At 54.6% G+C, this 14841-nt stretch overlaps 2 protein-coding genes across 2 annotated transcripts; both read left to right on the top strand.

The window, feature by feature from the left end:
- Nucleotides 1-3628: 3628 nt before the first annotated feature.
- Nucleotides 3629-4459, top strand: LBRM_14_0500 (hypothetical protein, unknown function; the record flags this gene model as incomplete). The annotated part of the gene is made up of 1 exon (XM_001563292.1): nucleotides 3629-4459. One exon carries the CDS (start codon nucleotides 3629-3631, stop codon nucleotides 4457-4459), a length of 831 nt encoding a protein of 276 aa, XP_001563342.1.
- A 4258-nt stretch (nucleotides 4460-8717) lies between these two features.
- Nucleotides 8718-9545, top strand: LBRM_14_0490 (hypothetical protein, unknown function; the record flags this gene model as incomplete). Its single annotated transcript, XM_001563291.1, has 1 exon — nucleotides 8718-9545. The coding sequence occupies one exon, from the start codon at nucleotides 8718-8720 to the stop codon at nucleotides 9543-9545; it is 828 nt and encodes a 275-aa protein (XP_001563341.1).
- Between the last annotated feature and the right edge of the window lie 5296 nt (nucleotides 9546-14841).

Genomic DNA, 14841 nt, shown 5'->3' with positions numbered 1-14841 from the left:
TNTNCGTCTGATTGGGCACCCGTATGCAGCACACATACCTGCACCATCATCTCAGCGTGTCCTCCAAGCTTGGACAGCCGGTCCACTACCTCAAATTGCTGGATGCAGTGATCAAAGGAGCGAGGGGTCCTCGAACCGCTCAGCAGGCCCTATCCATCCCCAGCGAGTCTCTGAGCGACATCGTTGTGGGGGGAGGGGGTCGTGTCTCCACTCCTCTGCGCAGTGTACCGAATCATGTGGAAGGCTGCGTCCAGGTAGGACAACATCATCAGGATGACGGCCAAGTTGTTTCTACTTGTTTTTCTCGACGGGCTAGTGATCGACTTCGGCGAGTGGAGATGGGAGATCCAAGTGCACCTGCGACGGCTGTTGTGGGAGGTCTCTACCCGGCAAACGCCGCTCTTTCTCCTCCCAGCACAGGAGGATCAACCTTCCACTGATGGTTTGCGGTTTTTGCGTGCACTGCATCAGGGCTGGAGCGATGGATACCATCTTGGCCCGAATATCAGACAACGCGATCTGCAAGCGCGACGCCGTGATTCGACGCTTCCCCTTCCCCCGCACAGCGAGTGATTCAGGGCACAGCCGTTCGATATGCTCGCCAGAAGATGCTGCTGGCGAGGAAGCTCGAGTCTTCTTGTCTCCCAACGCTCCTTTGGTGGGCGACTCGTGGCCAGGTAGCTCCTTCTTCGACGAAAGCCTACTGATGCCCCCCTTTCCCTCCTTCCCCAAGGGCCAGACATCCACACTGCTGTTTAGCGCTCGCACACCCGTACCGGTGCCTGCGGATGAATGTTTCACTCCTCCGCACGCCTGCAGGATGACAGCGTTGCGTTGCGCTCCGATACGACGCTGCAGGCGAGCGGGGGTGCAGCAGTGTGTGGCTAGCCTGGGGGCTGATGTAAAGGCGGCACCCACAGCTCCTCACTCATGCCTTTTACTCAGCGGTGGGCAGCGTCGTTGGTGGCCGTAGGTGTGGACGAAAAAACGATCGACGATACAGAGATGGTGGACTCGCTGCGCTCGGCTTTCAGAGTGCTGGAGGAGAAGTCTGCTGCCCCGCGACTGCGTTTTATTGTGTGGCCCCGCTGCCTCAATGCTCCATTGCAGAACGCCGGCTGTCTGCCCCACATGCCGCTACCAGAGGCTCCCTGGCAGAGCCTGCCGACGGGTTGGGGGAGACGTTCGACTTGACGTGTTTGCTTCCTCAGGCACAACTGCCGCGGCACCTCCACGCTCGATTTCCATTCCGCGACGGGACCGGCTCGTGCTACGAGATGCGAGCGCTGCCGAATGGGGCTGCGCGTTAGTCCCTAGATAATGCCCGCGCACTCGTCGGCCGCCCGTGGGCGTGGTCCCGTCTGCACGGATGTATAGGTGGGCTTCTTCACAGACAACAGTCCTCGCATGGACCGACAACCTGCAAATCGCAGGGGAAGGGGCGGTGGTGCCATCGCGGTCCACGCTGAACACGAGAGGGAGACGGTGTGCACACAAGTTTGCACCTTTGTGGGCGTTCACTTTGACCTCCGCACACGATGTGTGGCTGTGGGTCCAAAGGTCCTCAAGGGCGCCCCGAGAGACGAATTCAGCCGATTTCCTCCAATTCGTTGTGGCACAGCTAAAGGCCTTCGTGGGGAAACTGTGGTTCGCTGCGCGCTGGCGATTCCCGTTCATCGGCATTGGGAGCATTTGAAGGGAGCCCGAAGGGTCGGGGCAGAGCTGAGCCGATGGCGCATCGCACTCGAGCATAAAGGTACAGCTGAGCCCTTCGGCGTTGCGCCAGATGAAGAACTGATTTTCGCGCGCGACTGACCATTGCTCACGCCGAGTTGGTGTTGCGCAGCCGACGAGGGCAGGTATGTAACGTTTAGACACATTCGTCACTCGCTGGTCGGGGTGGTTGGCGATCGATAGGGGACGCGGCTGAAGCACGCGCAGCTACCCAAGTGTTTGGCTCCTTTCGCGACGCAGTCCCTCTCAGATCCTGCACATATCCTCTCGTGGGCAACAAACCCACGCTTTCTGGAGTGTGTAAGGGATAAGCGCGTGCCTTCACCGTCAGCCATGAACTCCGCCTCGGTCTGACAGCGATTACCCCCATACAGAGCGAGCCTCCAATACGTCCCCTCGCGACACAGACTAGCAGATGCCTTGAGGCCGGCCTTATGTCCGATGCACGGGTTGGTTTGGACGCGTAGTTTCCTTTTCCTTCTCTAGTTAAGTCACGTGTGATACGGAAGAACAGAACTCCCGCACACACGCTACGACCCAAAATGCTTTTCCATTGTCCATTGCCTGCAATCGGATGATCCACGCCGCCCCCCCCCCCCACACACACAAACACACACGCAGTACTCTCAGCTGGTGTGAAGGCAGTCCTTTTTCCCTGCTCTATACCCTTTCGTCATACTTTTTCTTCTTAGGGGCCAAACTAACTTGTCTACACCTCACTCACGGCGTGCCTCCTCCTTGGACTGTAAACTGGTGACGCGGGCTGTGGTTCGGCAAATAGCCCACGAGCGACTCGGGAGGCTCGAGAAAGATCGGACCTGGTGAGACTGGATAGGTTGACGGAGGTGTGGGTCACTTGCCCCATACGTGGTCATGTGCACGCTAAGCAGGCAAGTATCACACATCAAGTGGAATTCCTTATCTGTGCGAGGGATGGAAGGTCCAGTTTGGCGTCCAAGCATACCATCGCAGAGCACGCTTGCGACCAGTGGGGTAGAAAGTCAATCGCATCTCTCATACTTCGCTCTCCTTTAGCTCTTCTTCCTTAACGCTGCGGCACCTGAGTTCTTTTGGTGGCTGATTTATATCACTCAACTTCGTTCCCCCTATCGAACATCTGAATAAGCCAAGCATGGATTCGTGTCCACCTATGCTCATCGTGAAACAGAAGAGTACAGATGCCGCGCGAAAGAAAAAAAAAAAGAAACGTTGATGTTCGTCCAAACGCGGCCACTGTTCTGCTCGTGCGGTCATACCAATGTGCTGGAAGACGCCCCTTTTCGGATGTCAACCACACTAGCAGCTGCCTTCCTCCGCCCAGCGTCACCTCCCCCCACCGCACCCCTCTTTGTGCTGCGTTGCTCCTCATCCCCACTTACATCGAGGAATAACGCGATGGGTTCATGCAAGTGCTGTGCAGATGTACGCTTCCCACCTCGTCCTGTATGTGCGTGCGTGACTGTGTATGCCTGTGGTGGACAACCAGTGATGGGACGGCCTCTCTCTCTCGGGTAAATTACTGCAGTAAATCACTGGACCCTGCTTCGTACATCTCCACTTCTGCCTACATCGCCCTCCGTCTTTCCCACCATTCCATCTGCGTGCCCACATCATCTGCCCTTTGCTTATGGAATTTTTCCACCATCCAACCCAATCCATACACATACATATATATATATATATATATACGCATTACTTCCTCGTGCACTACCTGCAACTCACGTAGCACGGCAGCTCCCTTTCGCGCTCCACCCTTACCGCACTCCTTCTCTCCCCTCCCTCATTCCTCCGCCACACCACTCATTTCTTTTTGGTCAAGACTTTCGCCTCCCAGTCCCGCTGGCAGACACACAGATACACATTTACCGACAATAAACAACCCCCTCTCGCAATCATGCCGAGCGATTTCAACATGAACCACGAGCCTCTCACGGAGATCAGCTCCCTCCGCACGTCTCGCCGGCCGTCCTCGCTGCACCGCCGCAAGTCGAAGATCGGTGGCCGCACAGTTCTCTATATTCCCTACCGAGAGCGCGTGTTCATCGCCCTCGCTGCGGTGATGCAGGTGGCCATCCTCGCCCTGCTCATCGCCGCCGTCGTCACGGATATCTTCAAGGTCGACGGCACCAGGGCCATCAGGATCGGCGCAGACCTGAGGGCCGTGAGCGCAGGTCTCAACGTGTCGGTCACCGAGGGCTCGAGGCCGTTCTGCTACTCGCTGTGGGGCGCGCGAAGGTGCGGCTCCGCCTCCTTCTACACGCAGAAGTGGTACACTGCGCGTGGTATCGCGGACAAGGGCTTCCCGTCGCCAGTGACCCGCACCATGATGCTCGGTGCGGCCGCGTTCACTGTGCTGGCTGTATGCTACTCCCTCGTCAACATAATTGGCATTGCCCTTGTCGTGTGCCTGCAGAACTACACGGCCGTGCTGTGCGCGTGGTCCTTCTCCGTGTGGATCACCATCCTCATCTCCTGGGCCCTCAGCGTCGGTGTGTACGCTGGCAGCATCCTCACCATGAACAGCACCACCATCGTCGGTCGCAAGGTGCGCGTAAAGGACTACTGCGACTTCTCTTCGTCCTTTGCCCTGTCCATGGCCGCTTTCGTCCTGCACGCTCTCCAGTTCACCTTCACCGTGCTGTACGTGCACATGTTCGAGAGTCGCATGAAGTCGCTGGTGACTGAGCAGAAGCAGCTCAACGAGGCACCCCACGACCGCTCCTAGGAGATGGCCGAGTAGGTTTAGTCTGATCGGTTGCTTTCTTTGCTGTTGTGTTGCGCAGAGGATGGGCGGAGAAGTCGCGCGGAGAGGTCACCTCTAAGGAAATCAAGACGGTGATGGTGAGGCGCGGCTCACAAGCAGCAGGCAGTTGTTATTTTTAAGACGTGTCGGAGAGCTCAGCGAGATGTGAATTCCCTGTCTTTTCTTGAGAGAAGACGGGGATGGGGGAAAGGATGGGGGCGGGTTGTCGTTGGGAACGTGGGTTTCTTGTTCACGTGAATGTATGCAACCCCTACTGCTGTGCGAGCGGGTTGAAATAGGGAGCAAGGGAGGGAGGGTGTCACACGGGGAGTAGGGGAAGAGGGACGAGCAGGAGCGTTCGTGGCTGGGATCGCCTCGTCATTCTTCCTTCTCTTTCCCTGCCTTCTTTCCGTCGGTTCGACGTGCTCGTATCCTTTTCGGTCAGTGGTTCCTGCCCTCCCCTCTCCTTTCTTGAACCATCATTGCCTGTCTCCCCGTCCTCTTCTCGTGCTCAGGTTCGTCGCCAGGAAGGAGCGCCGCACTTGTACCAGTCTTCCTCCTTTTCCCCTCCATCTCTTATCCATTGAAACCCTCATCCCGCTGAAATACCAACGAATCAGGGCAGGAGAATCATAGTCGCCCATTTCTTTCTCGCGCTCTTTCTCTCTGTGTGTTTAACCTTTCTCCGTACGTGTGTGCACGCGTCTCCTCCCTCCCTTTCCTTTTCTATTTGTATACATCGTTTCCTTTTCCTTCTTGACCCTGTGTGCGTGTGTGTCTCTCTCTCTCTCTTTCCACCCCGACTTTGTTCTCCTCTCGAGTTTACTGTTCTTATCCCCCTTTGTTGGGTCCTCCCTTCACGCATCTGGCCTGTCTCCCCCCGCGCCACGATGGGCTCGCTCTCTCCCTCTCTCTCGAGGATCTTCTTTAGAAAGAGAGACGGTAGTGGGGCCGATCAGTGTTGTTGACGATCCACTCCTCATCCCTCCGCCCTCACCCCCTCCACTAGACACACACACGCCCATGGATGAATGTGCGCGCCTTGAGAGACAGTCCCCAGATAAATGAACAAAAAAGAGCACACATAGACACAGCGAGAGAGGGAGAGAGAGAGAGACAGCACACGCACACTCACAGAAAGGGTACTAAGACAGTAATTTCCTTGTGTTTTAGTAAACGAAGGGATGGACACTCAAGCGACTGTTGTTTTTCCTCCTTTTTGTGTGTCTCCTTCCACTCCCTCGCTTTGTCTATCTTTTTCTCCTTTTCTCTCTCTCCTCCCTCCCCCCCCCCTCCCCTTCTCTTGTACCTCCATTCAACTTCCTCCTCCGGTGACCCCCCCCCCGCTCCCAAATCCCAGCACCCTCTGGCCTCTGTGCTTCTCCCTCTCTCTTTCTTTCCTCTTCTCTATTTTTCTCCCTCTCCGCTCGGCACTCTTTCGCCGCTGCGCTTTGGAAGCAAGTGAAAGAAAACAATTTAAGAGAGCGATGGTACTCCAGAGAAGAGAGAGGAATAGAGGGAGGGGGGAGGTGATTCCGGTGCAGATCTGCCAAGTGCAACGGCAAGCACAAGTGAGGAGAGTGGGGCACCTGTTGTTCATATCAAAGAGGAAAAGTGCAAACAACAGAATTTCGCGTCTCTGCGCATGCTCGTGTATGTGTGTCTGCAAACACCCGCTGAGCGTGTGTAAAGCCACGAGACGGTAAGATGTAATGGGGCTTGGTGCGTGATGAGTGGGTACATCATGGAGACGTGTACCGCTCTGCATCCCGGTTCCCTCTCTCTCTCTATTCTTTTACTCCACAAGGTTGTGCCTGAAAGGTATGCGAGGGTGGAAACAATGCTGACGAAGTGCATGCAAGGCACGTACACAGAGAGTGTGCGCGACGGGCTCCAATGACCAGAGAGTTCACGGAGCGAAAAAAAAAAGGAAGTAATGGAGAAAGCGACTCCTTCTCTCCTCCTTTCAGCAGCAAAAGAAAAGCAAATGGAGAACGTATATCCGCGTAAGCTAAGACTTGTTGGTTGGGGCTGATTCTGTTCTTCTCTTGTGTATGCATGTGTGTGTGTGTATGTGTGCCGTCGTCTTTCCCCCTGACTCTTTCGCTGCATTTTTTCAGTCTCATTCTCTCTGAGCTTCACCCCACCCCCTCGTGTGTGTATGTATGTGTGTGTGCTTTCTCTCTAGCTAACTCCATATTATTATTATTCTCTGATCGCTTGTTGTTGTTTCTTTCTCCCCTCGTATTCTCTTTCCTCCCTCAGTGGTTGCTGTCAGTTTCTTCCGAAGACTTTTCCCCCCTGTTGTGCACATACACCTCCTCTCTTTTGGCTCATCTGCTGATAAGGTGATTTGTCGAGAAGGAAAAGACGCTAAGGCAAAAAAAAAAGCAGAGTGACTTGATGGTATCCCGCAGTCTAACACAGGATACCCACACAAACTTGCGCTCACCGCGGTTCTGAATGGATGTGTGCGTGTCCGTGTGTCTATGTAGGTGTGTTTGTGTGTACTTGGCATCTACGCTGACGTACGGGTGGTTTTTTTTATTTTTCTGAATGTCTCCTGCGTCCTTCTTGTAAGGCTTGTGGAGACGCGCAAAGATGGAGATGACCCCCTCCCCCGTGAAGAGAAACGCCTGCACACAAATTTGACAACCTTTTTGTGCGTTCCCTTTTGCTTTGATTCTTTCCCTCATTCCCTCCTCCGCCTTGACCCCACACACCCACCCACCATCATGCGACTCTGTAGGGAATGACGTTTCTGAAGCTTCCCCTCCGTCTCTCTTCACCACTTTTCCTTTTCTGTTCGTGTGTGTGTGTGTGTGTCTCTGGTCTCTTGTAGTGCGTGACGTTGTCTATACGTTCATTTTCTCTCTTTCTCACCCTGACTTCCCCCCTTCTCGAGAAGTGTATCGCTGTTGTTGTTGTCCCCCCCCCCTCCTTTTTGTTTTGCGACGGACCTTCGCCCTCCTCCTCCTCGCGTGTGTGTGTGTGTGTGTGGTGGGAATTTATCCCAAAGGCGGCACAGGAAAAGCTCCCTCTCAACCAGCGCAACAAGCAGAATCAAAAGTAAATGAAAATGCTGAACAGCACTGCCTTTTTTTGGTTGTTTTCTTCTGAGCGCGCGTGCGTGTGTATGTGTCTTTGTGTCCGAGCAAGCACAGAAGTTGCCTGTACACTTCCTTCTGCCCCCCCCCTCCCTCGCAGTGCACCCGTGTATCAGGGTGTGTCTGTGCATGCCAGCGTGCGTCATCTCCTCTCGCTTCTTCCTCATCAGCTGACTTTTACTCACCGCTTCGTATCAATGCCGGTGTGCGGGAAGGCGGTGCAGAGGGAAAGAAACCGCCGACGCCTCTACAAGCCCCCGCAAAAAGAAAGAACACAACACATCACAGTAGTCGCCACAAAGCAAGTCTGCTGAGGGACACCTCGACCCGGCAGCTTCTCTCCTCTCATAGCCTCACCTCATCCTGCTTCTACAGCCTTCCTCGGCCACGTCCGGGTGCGTTTACAAGGATGGGCACCGAGGAAGAGGGAGAACCCGCTACGTTTTTCGGCGCCTAAGAGGGCACGTACGACAAGTGGACGAAGCAGGCAAAGACCGCATTCCGCAACTGAATTGGAGAAAAAAAAAACACAGCTGCACCTCCGCCATATCAAACGAGGCCCATACGGTGATGTGGATGAAAGAAACATTTTCTCGCCTCTCATCCTCCCGCACTTCACCTGGTCAGGATGCCCAGATGCACTCGTTTAGGGAACTCGTTCCGCCGCCCCATCATCCTTGCTATCGGGCAAGTGGTGTGGTTTGACGTCTCCTGCTTGTAATGCGCGCTTGCGCAGGTTCGCGTTGCGAGTGTGAGCGACTCTGCGTTGTAGCGCACACACACTCTCTCTCTCTCTCTCTCTGATCTCGTCATGAGCCACTCACACAAACGCCATCGCTTTCTCCGCCTCTCCTCGCCCTCTCAATTTCACCGATTTATGTGCGTTTTCCACTTTTTACCCACAAGCGACAACGACGTCGTAACACCGTGTTGCCTTATCCCCTTTTGGGGTGTTTCTTTTCCTGTGCCACTCCCTGCACTCTCCTCCTCACTCACTCTCTTCTTCTTAGCGAGATCTCAGTCGTAGTTCTGAGTTACATACGCGCACCGCCAATTCCACTTCACCTTGTTCTTCCTTCAACTCTCCCTTCTCCGACTTCCGCTTTGCTCCTCCCTTTTTCCCTTTATCAGTCATGCCGAGTGAGTTAAACATGAACCGCGAGCCTCTCACGGAGATCAGCTCCCTCCGCACGTCTCGCCGGCCGTCCTCGCTGCACCGCCGCAAGTCGAAGATCGGTGGCCGCACAGTTCCCTATATTCCCTACCGAGAGCGCGTGTTCATCGCCCTCGCTGCGGTGATGCAGGTGGCCATCCTCGCCCTGCTCATCGCCGCCGTCGTCACGGATATCTTCAAGGTCGACGGCACCAGGGCCATCAGGATCGGCGCAGACCTGAGGGCCGTGAGCGCAGGTCTCAACGTGTCGGTCACCGAGGGCTCGAGGCCGTTCTGCTACTCGCTGTGGGGCGCGCGAAGGTGCGGCTCCGCCTCCTTCTACACGCAGAAGTGGTACACTGCGCGTGGTATCGCGGACAAGGGCTTCCCGTCGCCAGTGACCCGCACCATGATGCTCGGTGCGGCCGCGTTCACTGTGCTGGCTGTATGCTACTCCCTCGTCAACATAATTGGCATTGCCCTTGTCGTGTGCCTGCAGAACTACACGGCCGTGCTGTGCGCGTGGTCCTTCTCCGTGTGGATCACCATCCTCATCTCCTGGGCCCTCAGCGTCGGTGTGTACGCTGGCAGCATCCTCACCATGAACAGCACCACCATCGTCGGTCGCAAGGTGCGCGTAAAGGACTACTGCGACTTCTCTTCGTCCTTTGCCCTGTCCATGGCCGCTTTCGTCCTGCACGCTCTCCAGTTCACCTTCACCGTGCTGTACGTGCACATGTTCGAGAGTCGCATGAAGTCGCTGGTGACTGAGCAGAAGCAGCTCAACGAGGCGCGTTTGCAGGAGTAAGCGAGAGCCACGGTCACACGAAAGGTGGCGAGCCGCTTCTTCAGTGTTTGAGGGAGGTGCTGCAATGACGTGAGAAGGGAAAGAAAGGGGAACGGGAAGGGGTATTGGGGCAGGGCTGCGCGCTAGAAGCTCGGCTCTCTCACGCAGCTTTCAACGTCGGGCGTGAGTGCGAGTGCCTGCCTTTACCCACGCACTATATGTGCTCTGTTTCGTTCTCCCCTCGAGCTTCCTCTTCTCGGTCCCCCTCTCTTCTTTCTTCTAACTCAATGACCCGCTAACAAGCGTGTTTGTTTTTCTTTGCCTGCCGTCCACGTACGCCTCTGCCAAGTCCTCGCTTTGCTTTTTCGCGCCTTCTCGTCATTCTTAAGCCAGCTGTCTTCGCGCGTGTTCTTTGATGACGCCGCTGGGGATTCCTTCTTTTTGGCTCTTCCTACCACACTGGGCCTCGCAACGGCGATATCTATGGCGTCTCCCAGAACTCCCTGGTGTCGTTTTTCATTTTGTTGTCCGGCGTCCTTTCTCTTCTTTATATGCATGGGTGCATCTCCTGCGCGCCCCCTTGCACCACACCCGCGCAACTGCGAGGCCTCAACTTTTCGTTCTTGTTGTTTCACGCTATGTGGGCGAGAGCGAGAATAGCGGAAGAGAGAGGTCTTGCAGCGCCTCTCAAGCGTGTGCATACACGCGCGCGTTTTTTTTTGTCGCTGCTACGTCTCCTCCAAGCCCCTTCTTTTCTTGTAGTGCCTTGCGCTGTCTCCCACTACCGCTTTTGCTTGTTGTTTTGACTGACCTTCCTCCGTGGCAAATGCCAGGAACACACCCAATAAAGAGAAAACGTATCTGAATAAATAAGCGATCAAAATGGTGTCCAGTCAACTGCTGCGCCCTTTTGCTCGTTCCTTGATCTTCGGGAAAGGGCGAGAAGTAGTAACAAAGCTGAGCGAGCATTCCGAATTTGTGTATGTCGGCGAGTTCTTTCCTCTCCATCGCGGGTGAGTGAAGTCACGTGCTTGGGAAGTGTACGGTGCATTTCCAGTGAAGGTCGAGAAACGCTTCACTTCGCATGTAGACAGGGACGGCTGCCGCCACCGTCCCCACCGGGTCACCACACACGCGCATGCGCACGCACTGGTCACAAAGACCCTACAGCTGATTCTACCACCGTACATGTATTTTCCTGATGCCAGTCGTGGCGATGGCTTTGGCACGGCGCGCGTACAACCTCCGCCACAGTTCCCGTCATCGCTTTCTTTCTTCCCGGCGCCCCTCCGTGTCGAGCTGGACTTCCGTTGGCCCGCGCGATGGAGGCGACCTCGATAGGCAAAGAGGAGGGACAAGTGCACGCGCACGCGATACATCAGTCTCGCACAGGTGGTGAACTAAAGAGCGATGCGCGCCAACGGCAGCTTGTTCGGGTGAACCCCCATCCCCTACTCCGCAGAAAACTATGAATACGTAAGCGTGTGCGTCTACCGGATCAACTACTATCGCACACCCTCGGCTAGGACAGTGGCAAAGAGAAACTCTCAAGGTAACTGGAGAAGCGTTTCTGTCTCTTTTGTGGTTCTTTTTGCGAGTCAAAAAAAAAAGAAGAGGCGCTGAAGAGCAACGGGGGACAGGGCCACACAAGCGCCCCGGCGGCCGCAGAGCACGCACAACAACGTATTTCGTAGCCCCCCCCCCCCCCACCACCACCACCACCCCATGAGCAGCCACAAAGCGACGGACAACAGCGCACAAGGCACGGGAAGCAAAGCAAGGGGGTTCGCACATGAGCCCTCCCGGGCGGGGGGGGTGGCTGACACATCTGTTTGCGCGTCGAGCGGCTTTCCTTTTTTCCTTAAAGTGCCTTCCTCTCCCCCCCCTCATCGAAAAGGCCCGCTCCTCGTGGTCGCCGGGGCACGGCCCATGGCCCCGGGCGCTGCCCTGCGCCACCAGGCAGCGGGGGCCACTCCGCACCGCCGAGAAGCACGCCCCCCGCCGCCCTCCTCCCGCGCGGCCACGTTCAAAAGGAAACGCCAAAGCCACACCCTGGAAGGACAGCCAGGGGATGGGCACACAAACGCGGCAAACCACGAACGCAACGCGCACACGGAAGCGACAAACCAAAGAGGGCACGAAAGCCAATACAAGGAAAACATACGACCTGGCGGCAACCTCCGTCCCCGGAGGGTGAGACAAGGAACGCGGAAACGAGCATCCCCCGAGACCGAACGCGCCGGCGGAGAGGGGAGAGAGAAGCACCCGGAAACTCCTGAAAAAAGCGAAAAAGCAAGGAAAGAGTGACAAAGAACTGATAAAAGCGGGCTGCACGCAAAGAGGGGGATGACCGAAGGGCAAGGAAGCCAGAGAACATGGCGGAAGCAGGAGCACCCGGAATGCAGAGAAGGAACACACAAGCGAACCCGCAAACAGAAAGCATCCGCAGAGAAAATGACACCGAGAGGCGAACACACCATGAAAGGGAAAGCGCTCAGAGGAAACGAAATCTGACAGAAACAGAAGGAAAAGTGTGAAAGTTCCTCTGCGAGAAATGAGACCGTAAGAAGCGAGAAACAAAACTCAAGTTTTAGAAAAGGCACAAAGCCCGCTAGTCTCTCTCTTCAGAAAGAGCTCAAAGCACCCAGGAAACGAAAAACACCAGTGAAAAAAAAGATAAGGCACAGAATAGAAGCACACCGCGCGCTTCACTCAGCAGATGAGGCAGCTTCGGGAACCCAACCATTCACATGGAAGCATGACGAAGTAAAAGGCAGGAAAACAAGACGCCAGTGAAAAGCAACGAGGAATATTAGCCAGAAGCAGCAAAAAGGGGCAAGGAGAACCAAAGGGAAATGGCGAAGAAGATTTTATTGACCGGAAACAAGCAAAAGGGAAAGGAAATTCCCGAGCCCCCCTCCCCCAACTTTAAAAAGTTCTACGAAACATGACCCGCATCACCCCAAAGAAAATGACGAGGATGCAAAGAGATATTGACACTTAAAACCAGCCTGTGCAGGTGAAAGTCTCAAAAAATTCCCCAGCGCTGTGAACTCAAAGTACCTTGGTTTGGATTTGGCAAAAAAAAAAAAAACACAAAAGTGAAAAAAGAAAACATAGGGTCACAAGATGGAGAAAAACCGCTGCCGTAGAGAGTCCGAAGTGGTGTACCATTTGAAAAGGGGAAGCCGAAGATGCTGCACCGCGCTTTGTGCAGGGAGGCTTTTCATTGCCTGAAGGCGGGGCTGAGCCCATCCCGTTCCTTTACCCCAAGCGATCCTGGCGCAACCCGGGGTTCCCAAAACACACGCCAGATCCCGCAGGAACACTCGAAAAGCAGCCGAAAACACACACAAGCCCACAAACGAAACCTCTTTGAGATACCCGCGGCCTTTGAAAACATAAATTGAGACAAAGAATCCCCAGCGCGCAGGACCGCGAAAAGGCAAGCAAGGCGGCGCGTCCCAAAGCAGCAGAACGTCCCCAAACCCATCGGCAAAACACCACAGCCTCACAACACACCAAATTATTTCCGCGCAAAGAATTCCCAACCACGCGCCGCGAAGCCCCCTCGCGAAAAAAAGACCTTCCGAAACGCCAAACAACTGAGCCGCAGAGGAACGAAAAACCCCCACGCAAAACCAAAAACAGCGGCGACATACCGAAGCCAAAATCAACAACCCCCTTGGTGAAAATAGTTGAAATTTTTTCGCGAGCTTTTATTCCGAAAAGGGGGCCGAAAGGTCTAATGTGTTCAAAAGGAATATTCAAAGGATTCTTTGGCCAAAAATCATGTCCACCACTGGCGCACTAACGGCGGCGTTCGCCATGGCGCCGGAACGTGCGCGCGGGTCGTGTTTTCTGCTTTTTGACCCCTCCGAGAATTGCGCCCCCCCCAAACCCTACGCACCTCAGCGGAGATTTCCGGAACCAGAATTCCCGAAAAACACTTCAAAATTGATGATAGCGGATAAAACAATTTCTCGAGCACTGCACCTGTGGACGTCGTCGGAAGCCAAAGGTATTGAACAAAGGCAACAAAACAACAGAGGACAAGAAAAAAAAAAAACGATAACCCACCCCAGTTTCTTTCATGAGTATTTGGTTGTATTTTCCCGGAGCCCAGCGCCCGGGAGAGCCCGAAGGGTCCATTGCCGGCATCGGTGTTTTTAAAAGCCCGAGTCGGCAAGATAAACCCATCGGCTTTGTGCAACTAAAAGTGGATCTTTTTTCATTCACTGGAAGGGGAAGAGGGAAAACTTTCAAAGTTTTTTGAAAAATTGGTAGCATGGCAGATGCGGATGAAAGGGAAAAGAAAAAAACCGTCACCGCGCCTGCCATGTATTGTTACTGATTCGTGGTGGTTCTTTAGACCCATCAAACACGCTGCGCCCTCATGCATGTTTTTGTGGGAAACTCGTTGCAACCGGCCCAATCAGGTGCAACTAGCTCGGGACTTTTTAAGGAGACAGCGGAACACGGCGAAAAAAGAAGCTGCTTCCCCCCTCGCGTCTTGTTTTAGAGCCCCTTCAAACTGAGCGGGCGATCGCCAAACAAAACCCAACGTCGACGAAAAGATCAAAAGGCACTCTCCACGGTGCGTGGTCTGGGAAAAGACAAGGATGCAATGCTTGGGTGACCCGGGGGCTGTGCTGGGAGCCTGATCTTTTTGCTTTGGCAAAGCTGGTGCCCGATAATCGGGAAAAACAAGAGGCGGAAGAAGGAGCTATGATATGCGCGCGTTTCCTTTCAATAGTTTGGTTAAATACAAGATTCTCTTACCCACAAAATGGTCTGGTAATGTGCTTCTCTTTAAAACTTTTTGGGTTGGCATCTGGGGGATTATGTGGGGTTATGGGGGCGGGGTGGTTTTCACTTTGGGGCTGTCTCGTCTCTTGGCGTTTTTGATTTGAGCCGCTTTTCTCCTTACGAGGGTCGCCGCCACTTTTTTTTCAGCGACGCTTTCCTCAAAATGGACATTTTATTTTTGTTCTCTGGACCTTGAAAAAAATATATTTTTTCTAAAAGGGTCGGAACCTCCGCCTTCTTTTCAGCTTTCCCCGGCTTTCAGCTAGGCCAAGTGGGGGGGTCCTGTCCCTCTTTTCGGGTGGTTTGCTTTGGGGTGGGGGTGGTTTTATCATTCGTCAAAAATTTGAGGACCTTGGGCACCGAACTTTTCATTCTCCGGCTTCGTTTGGGGGCGGGGAAGGTGGCCGGCGCGGCCTCTGTGAATCGAATGGCCCGCTTCGGGTGAAGAAAGTGTCGGAAGAGCTTACGGCTTTGCATTCCCGCAGTGGCGGTGCTTCGCCGTGACGCC

The sequence above is a fragment of the Leishmania braziliensis genome, chromosome 14, assembly GCF_000002845.2.
Source record: "Leishmania braziliensis MHOM/BR/75/M2904 complete genome, chromosome 14".
NCBI lineage: Eukaryota > Euglenozoa > Kinetoplastea > Trypanosomatida > Trypanosomatidae > Leishmania > Leishmania braziliensis.
Note: the sequence above shows the minus strand (reverse complement) of the source record. Positions and strands in the feature narration are given on the sequence as shown.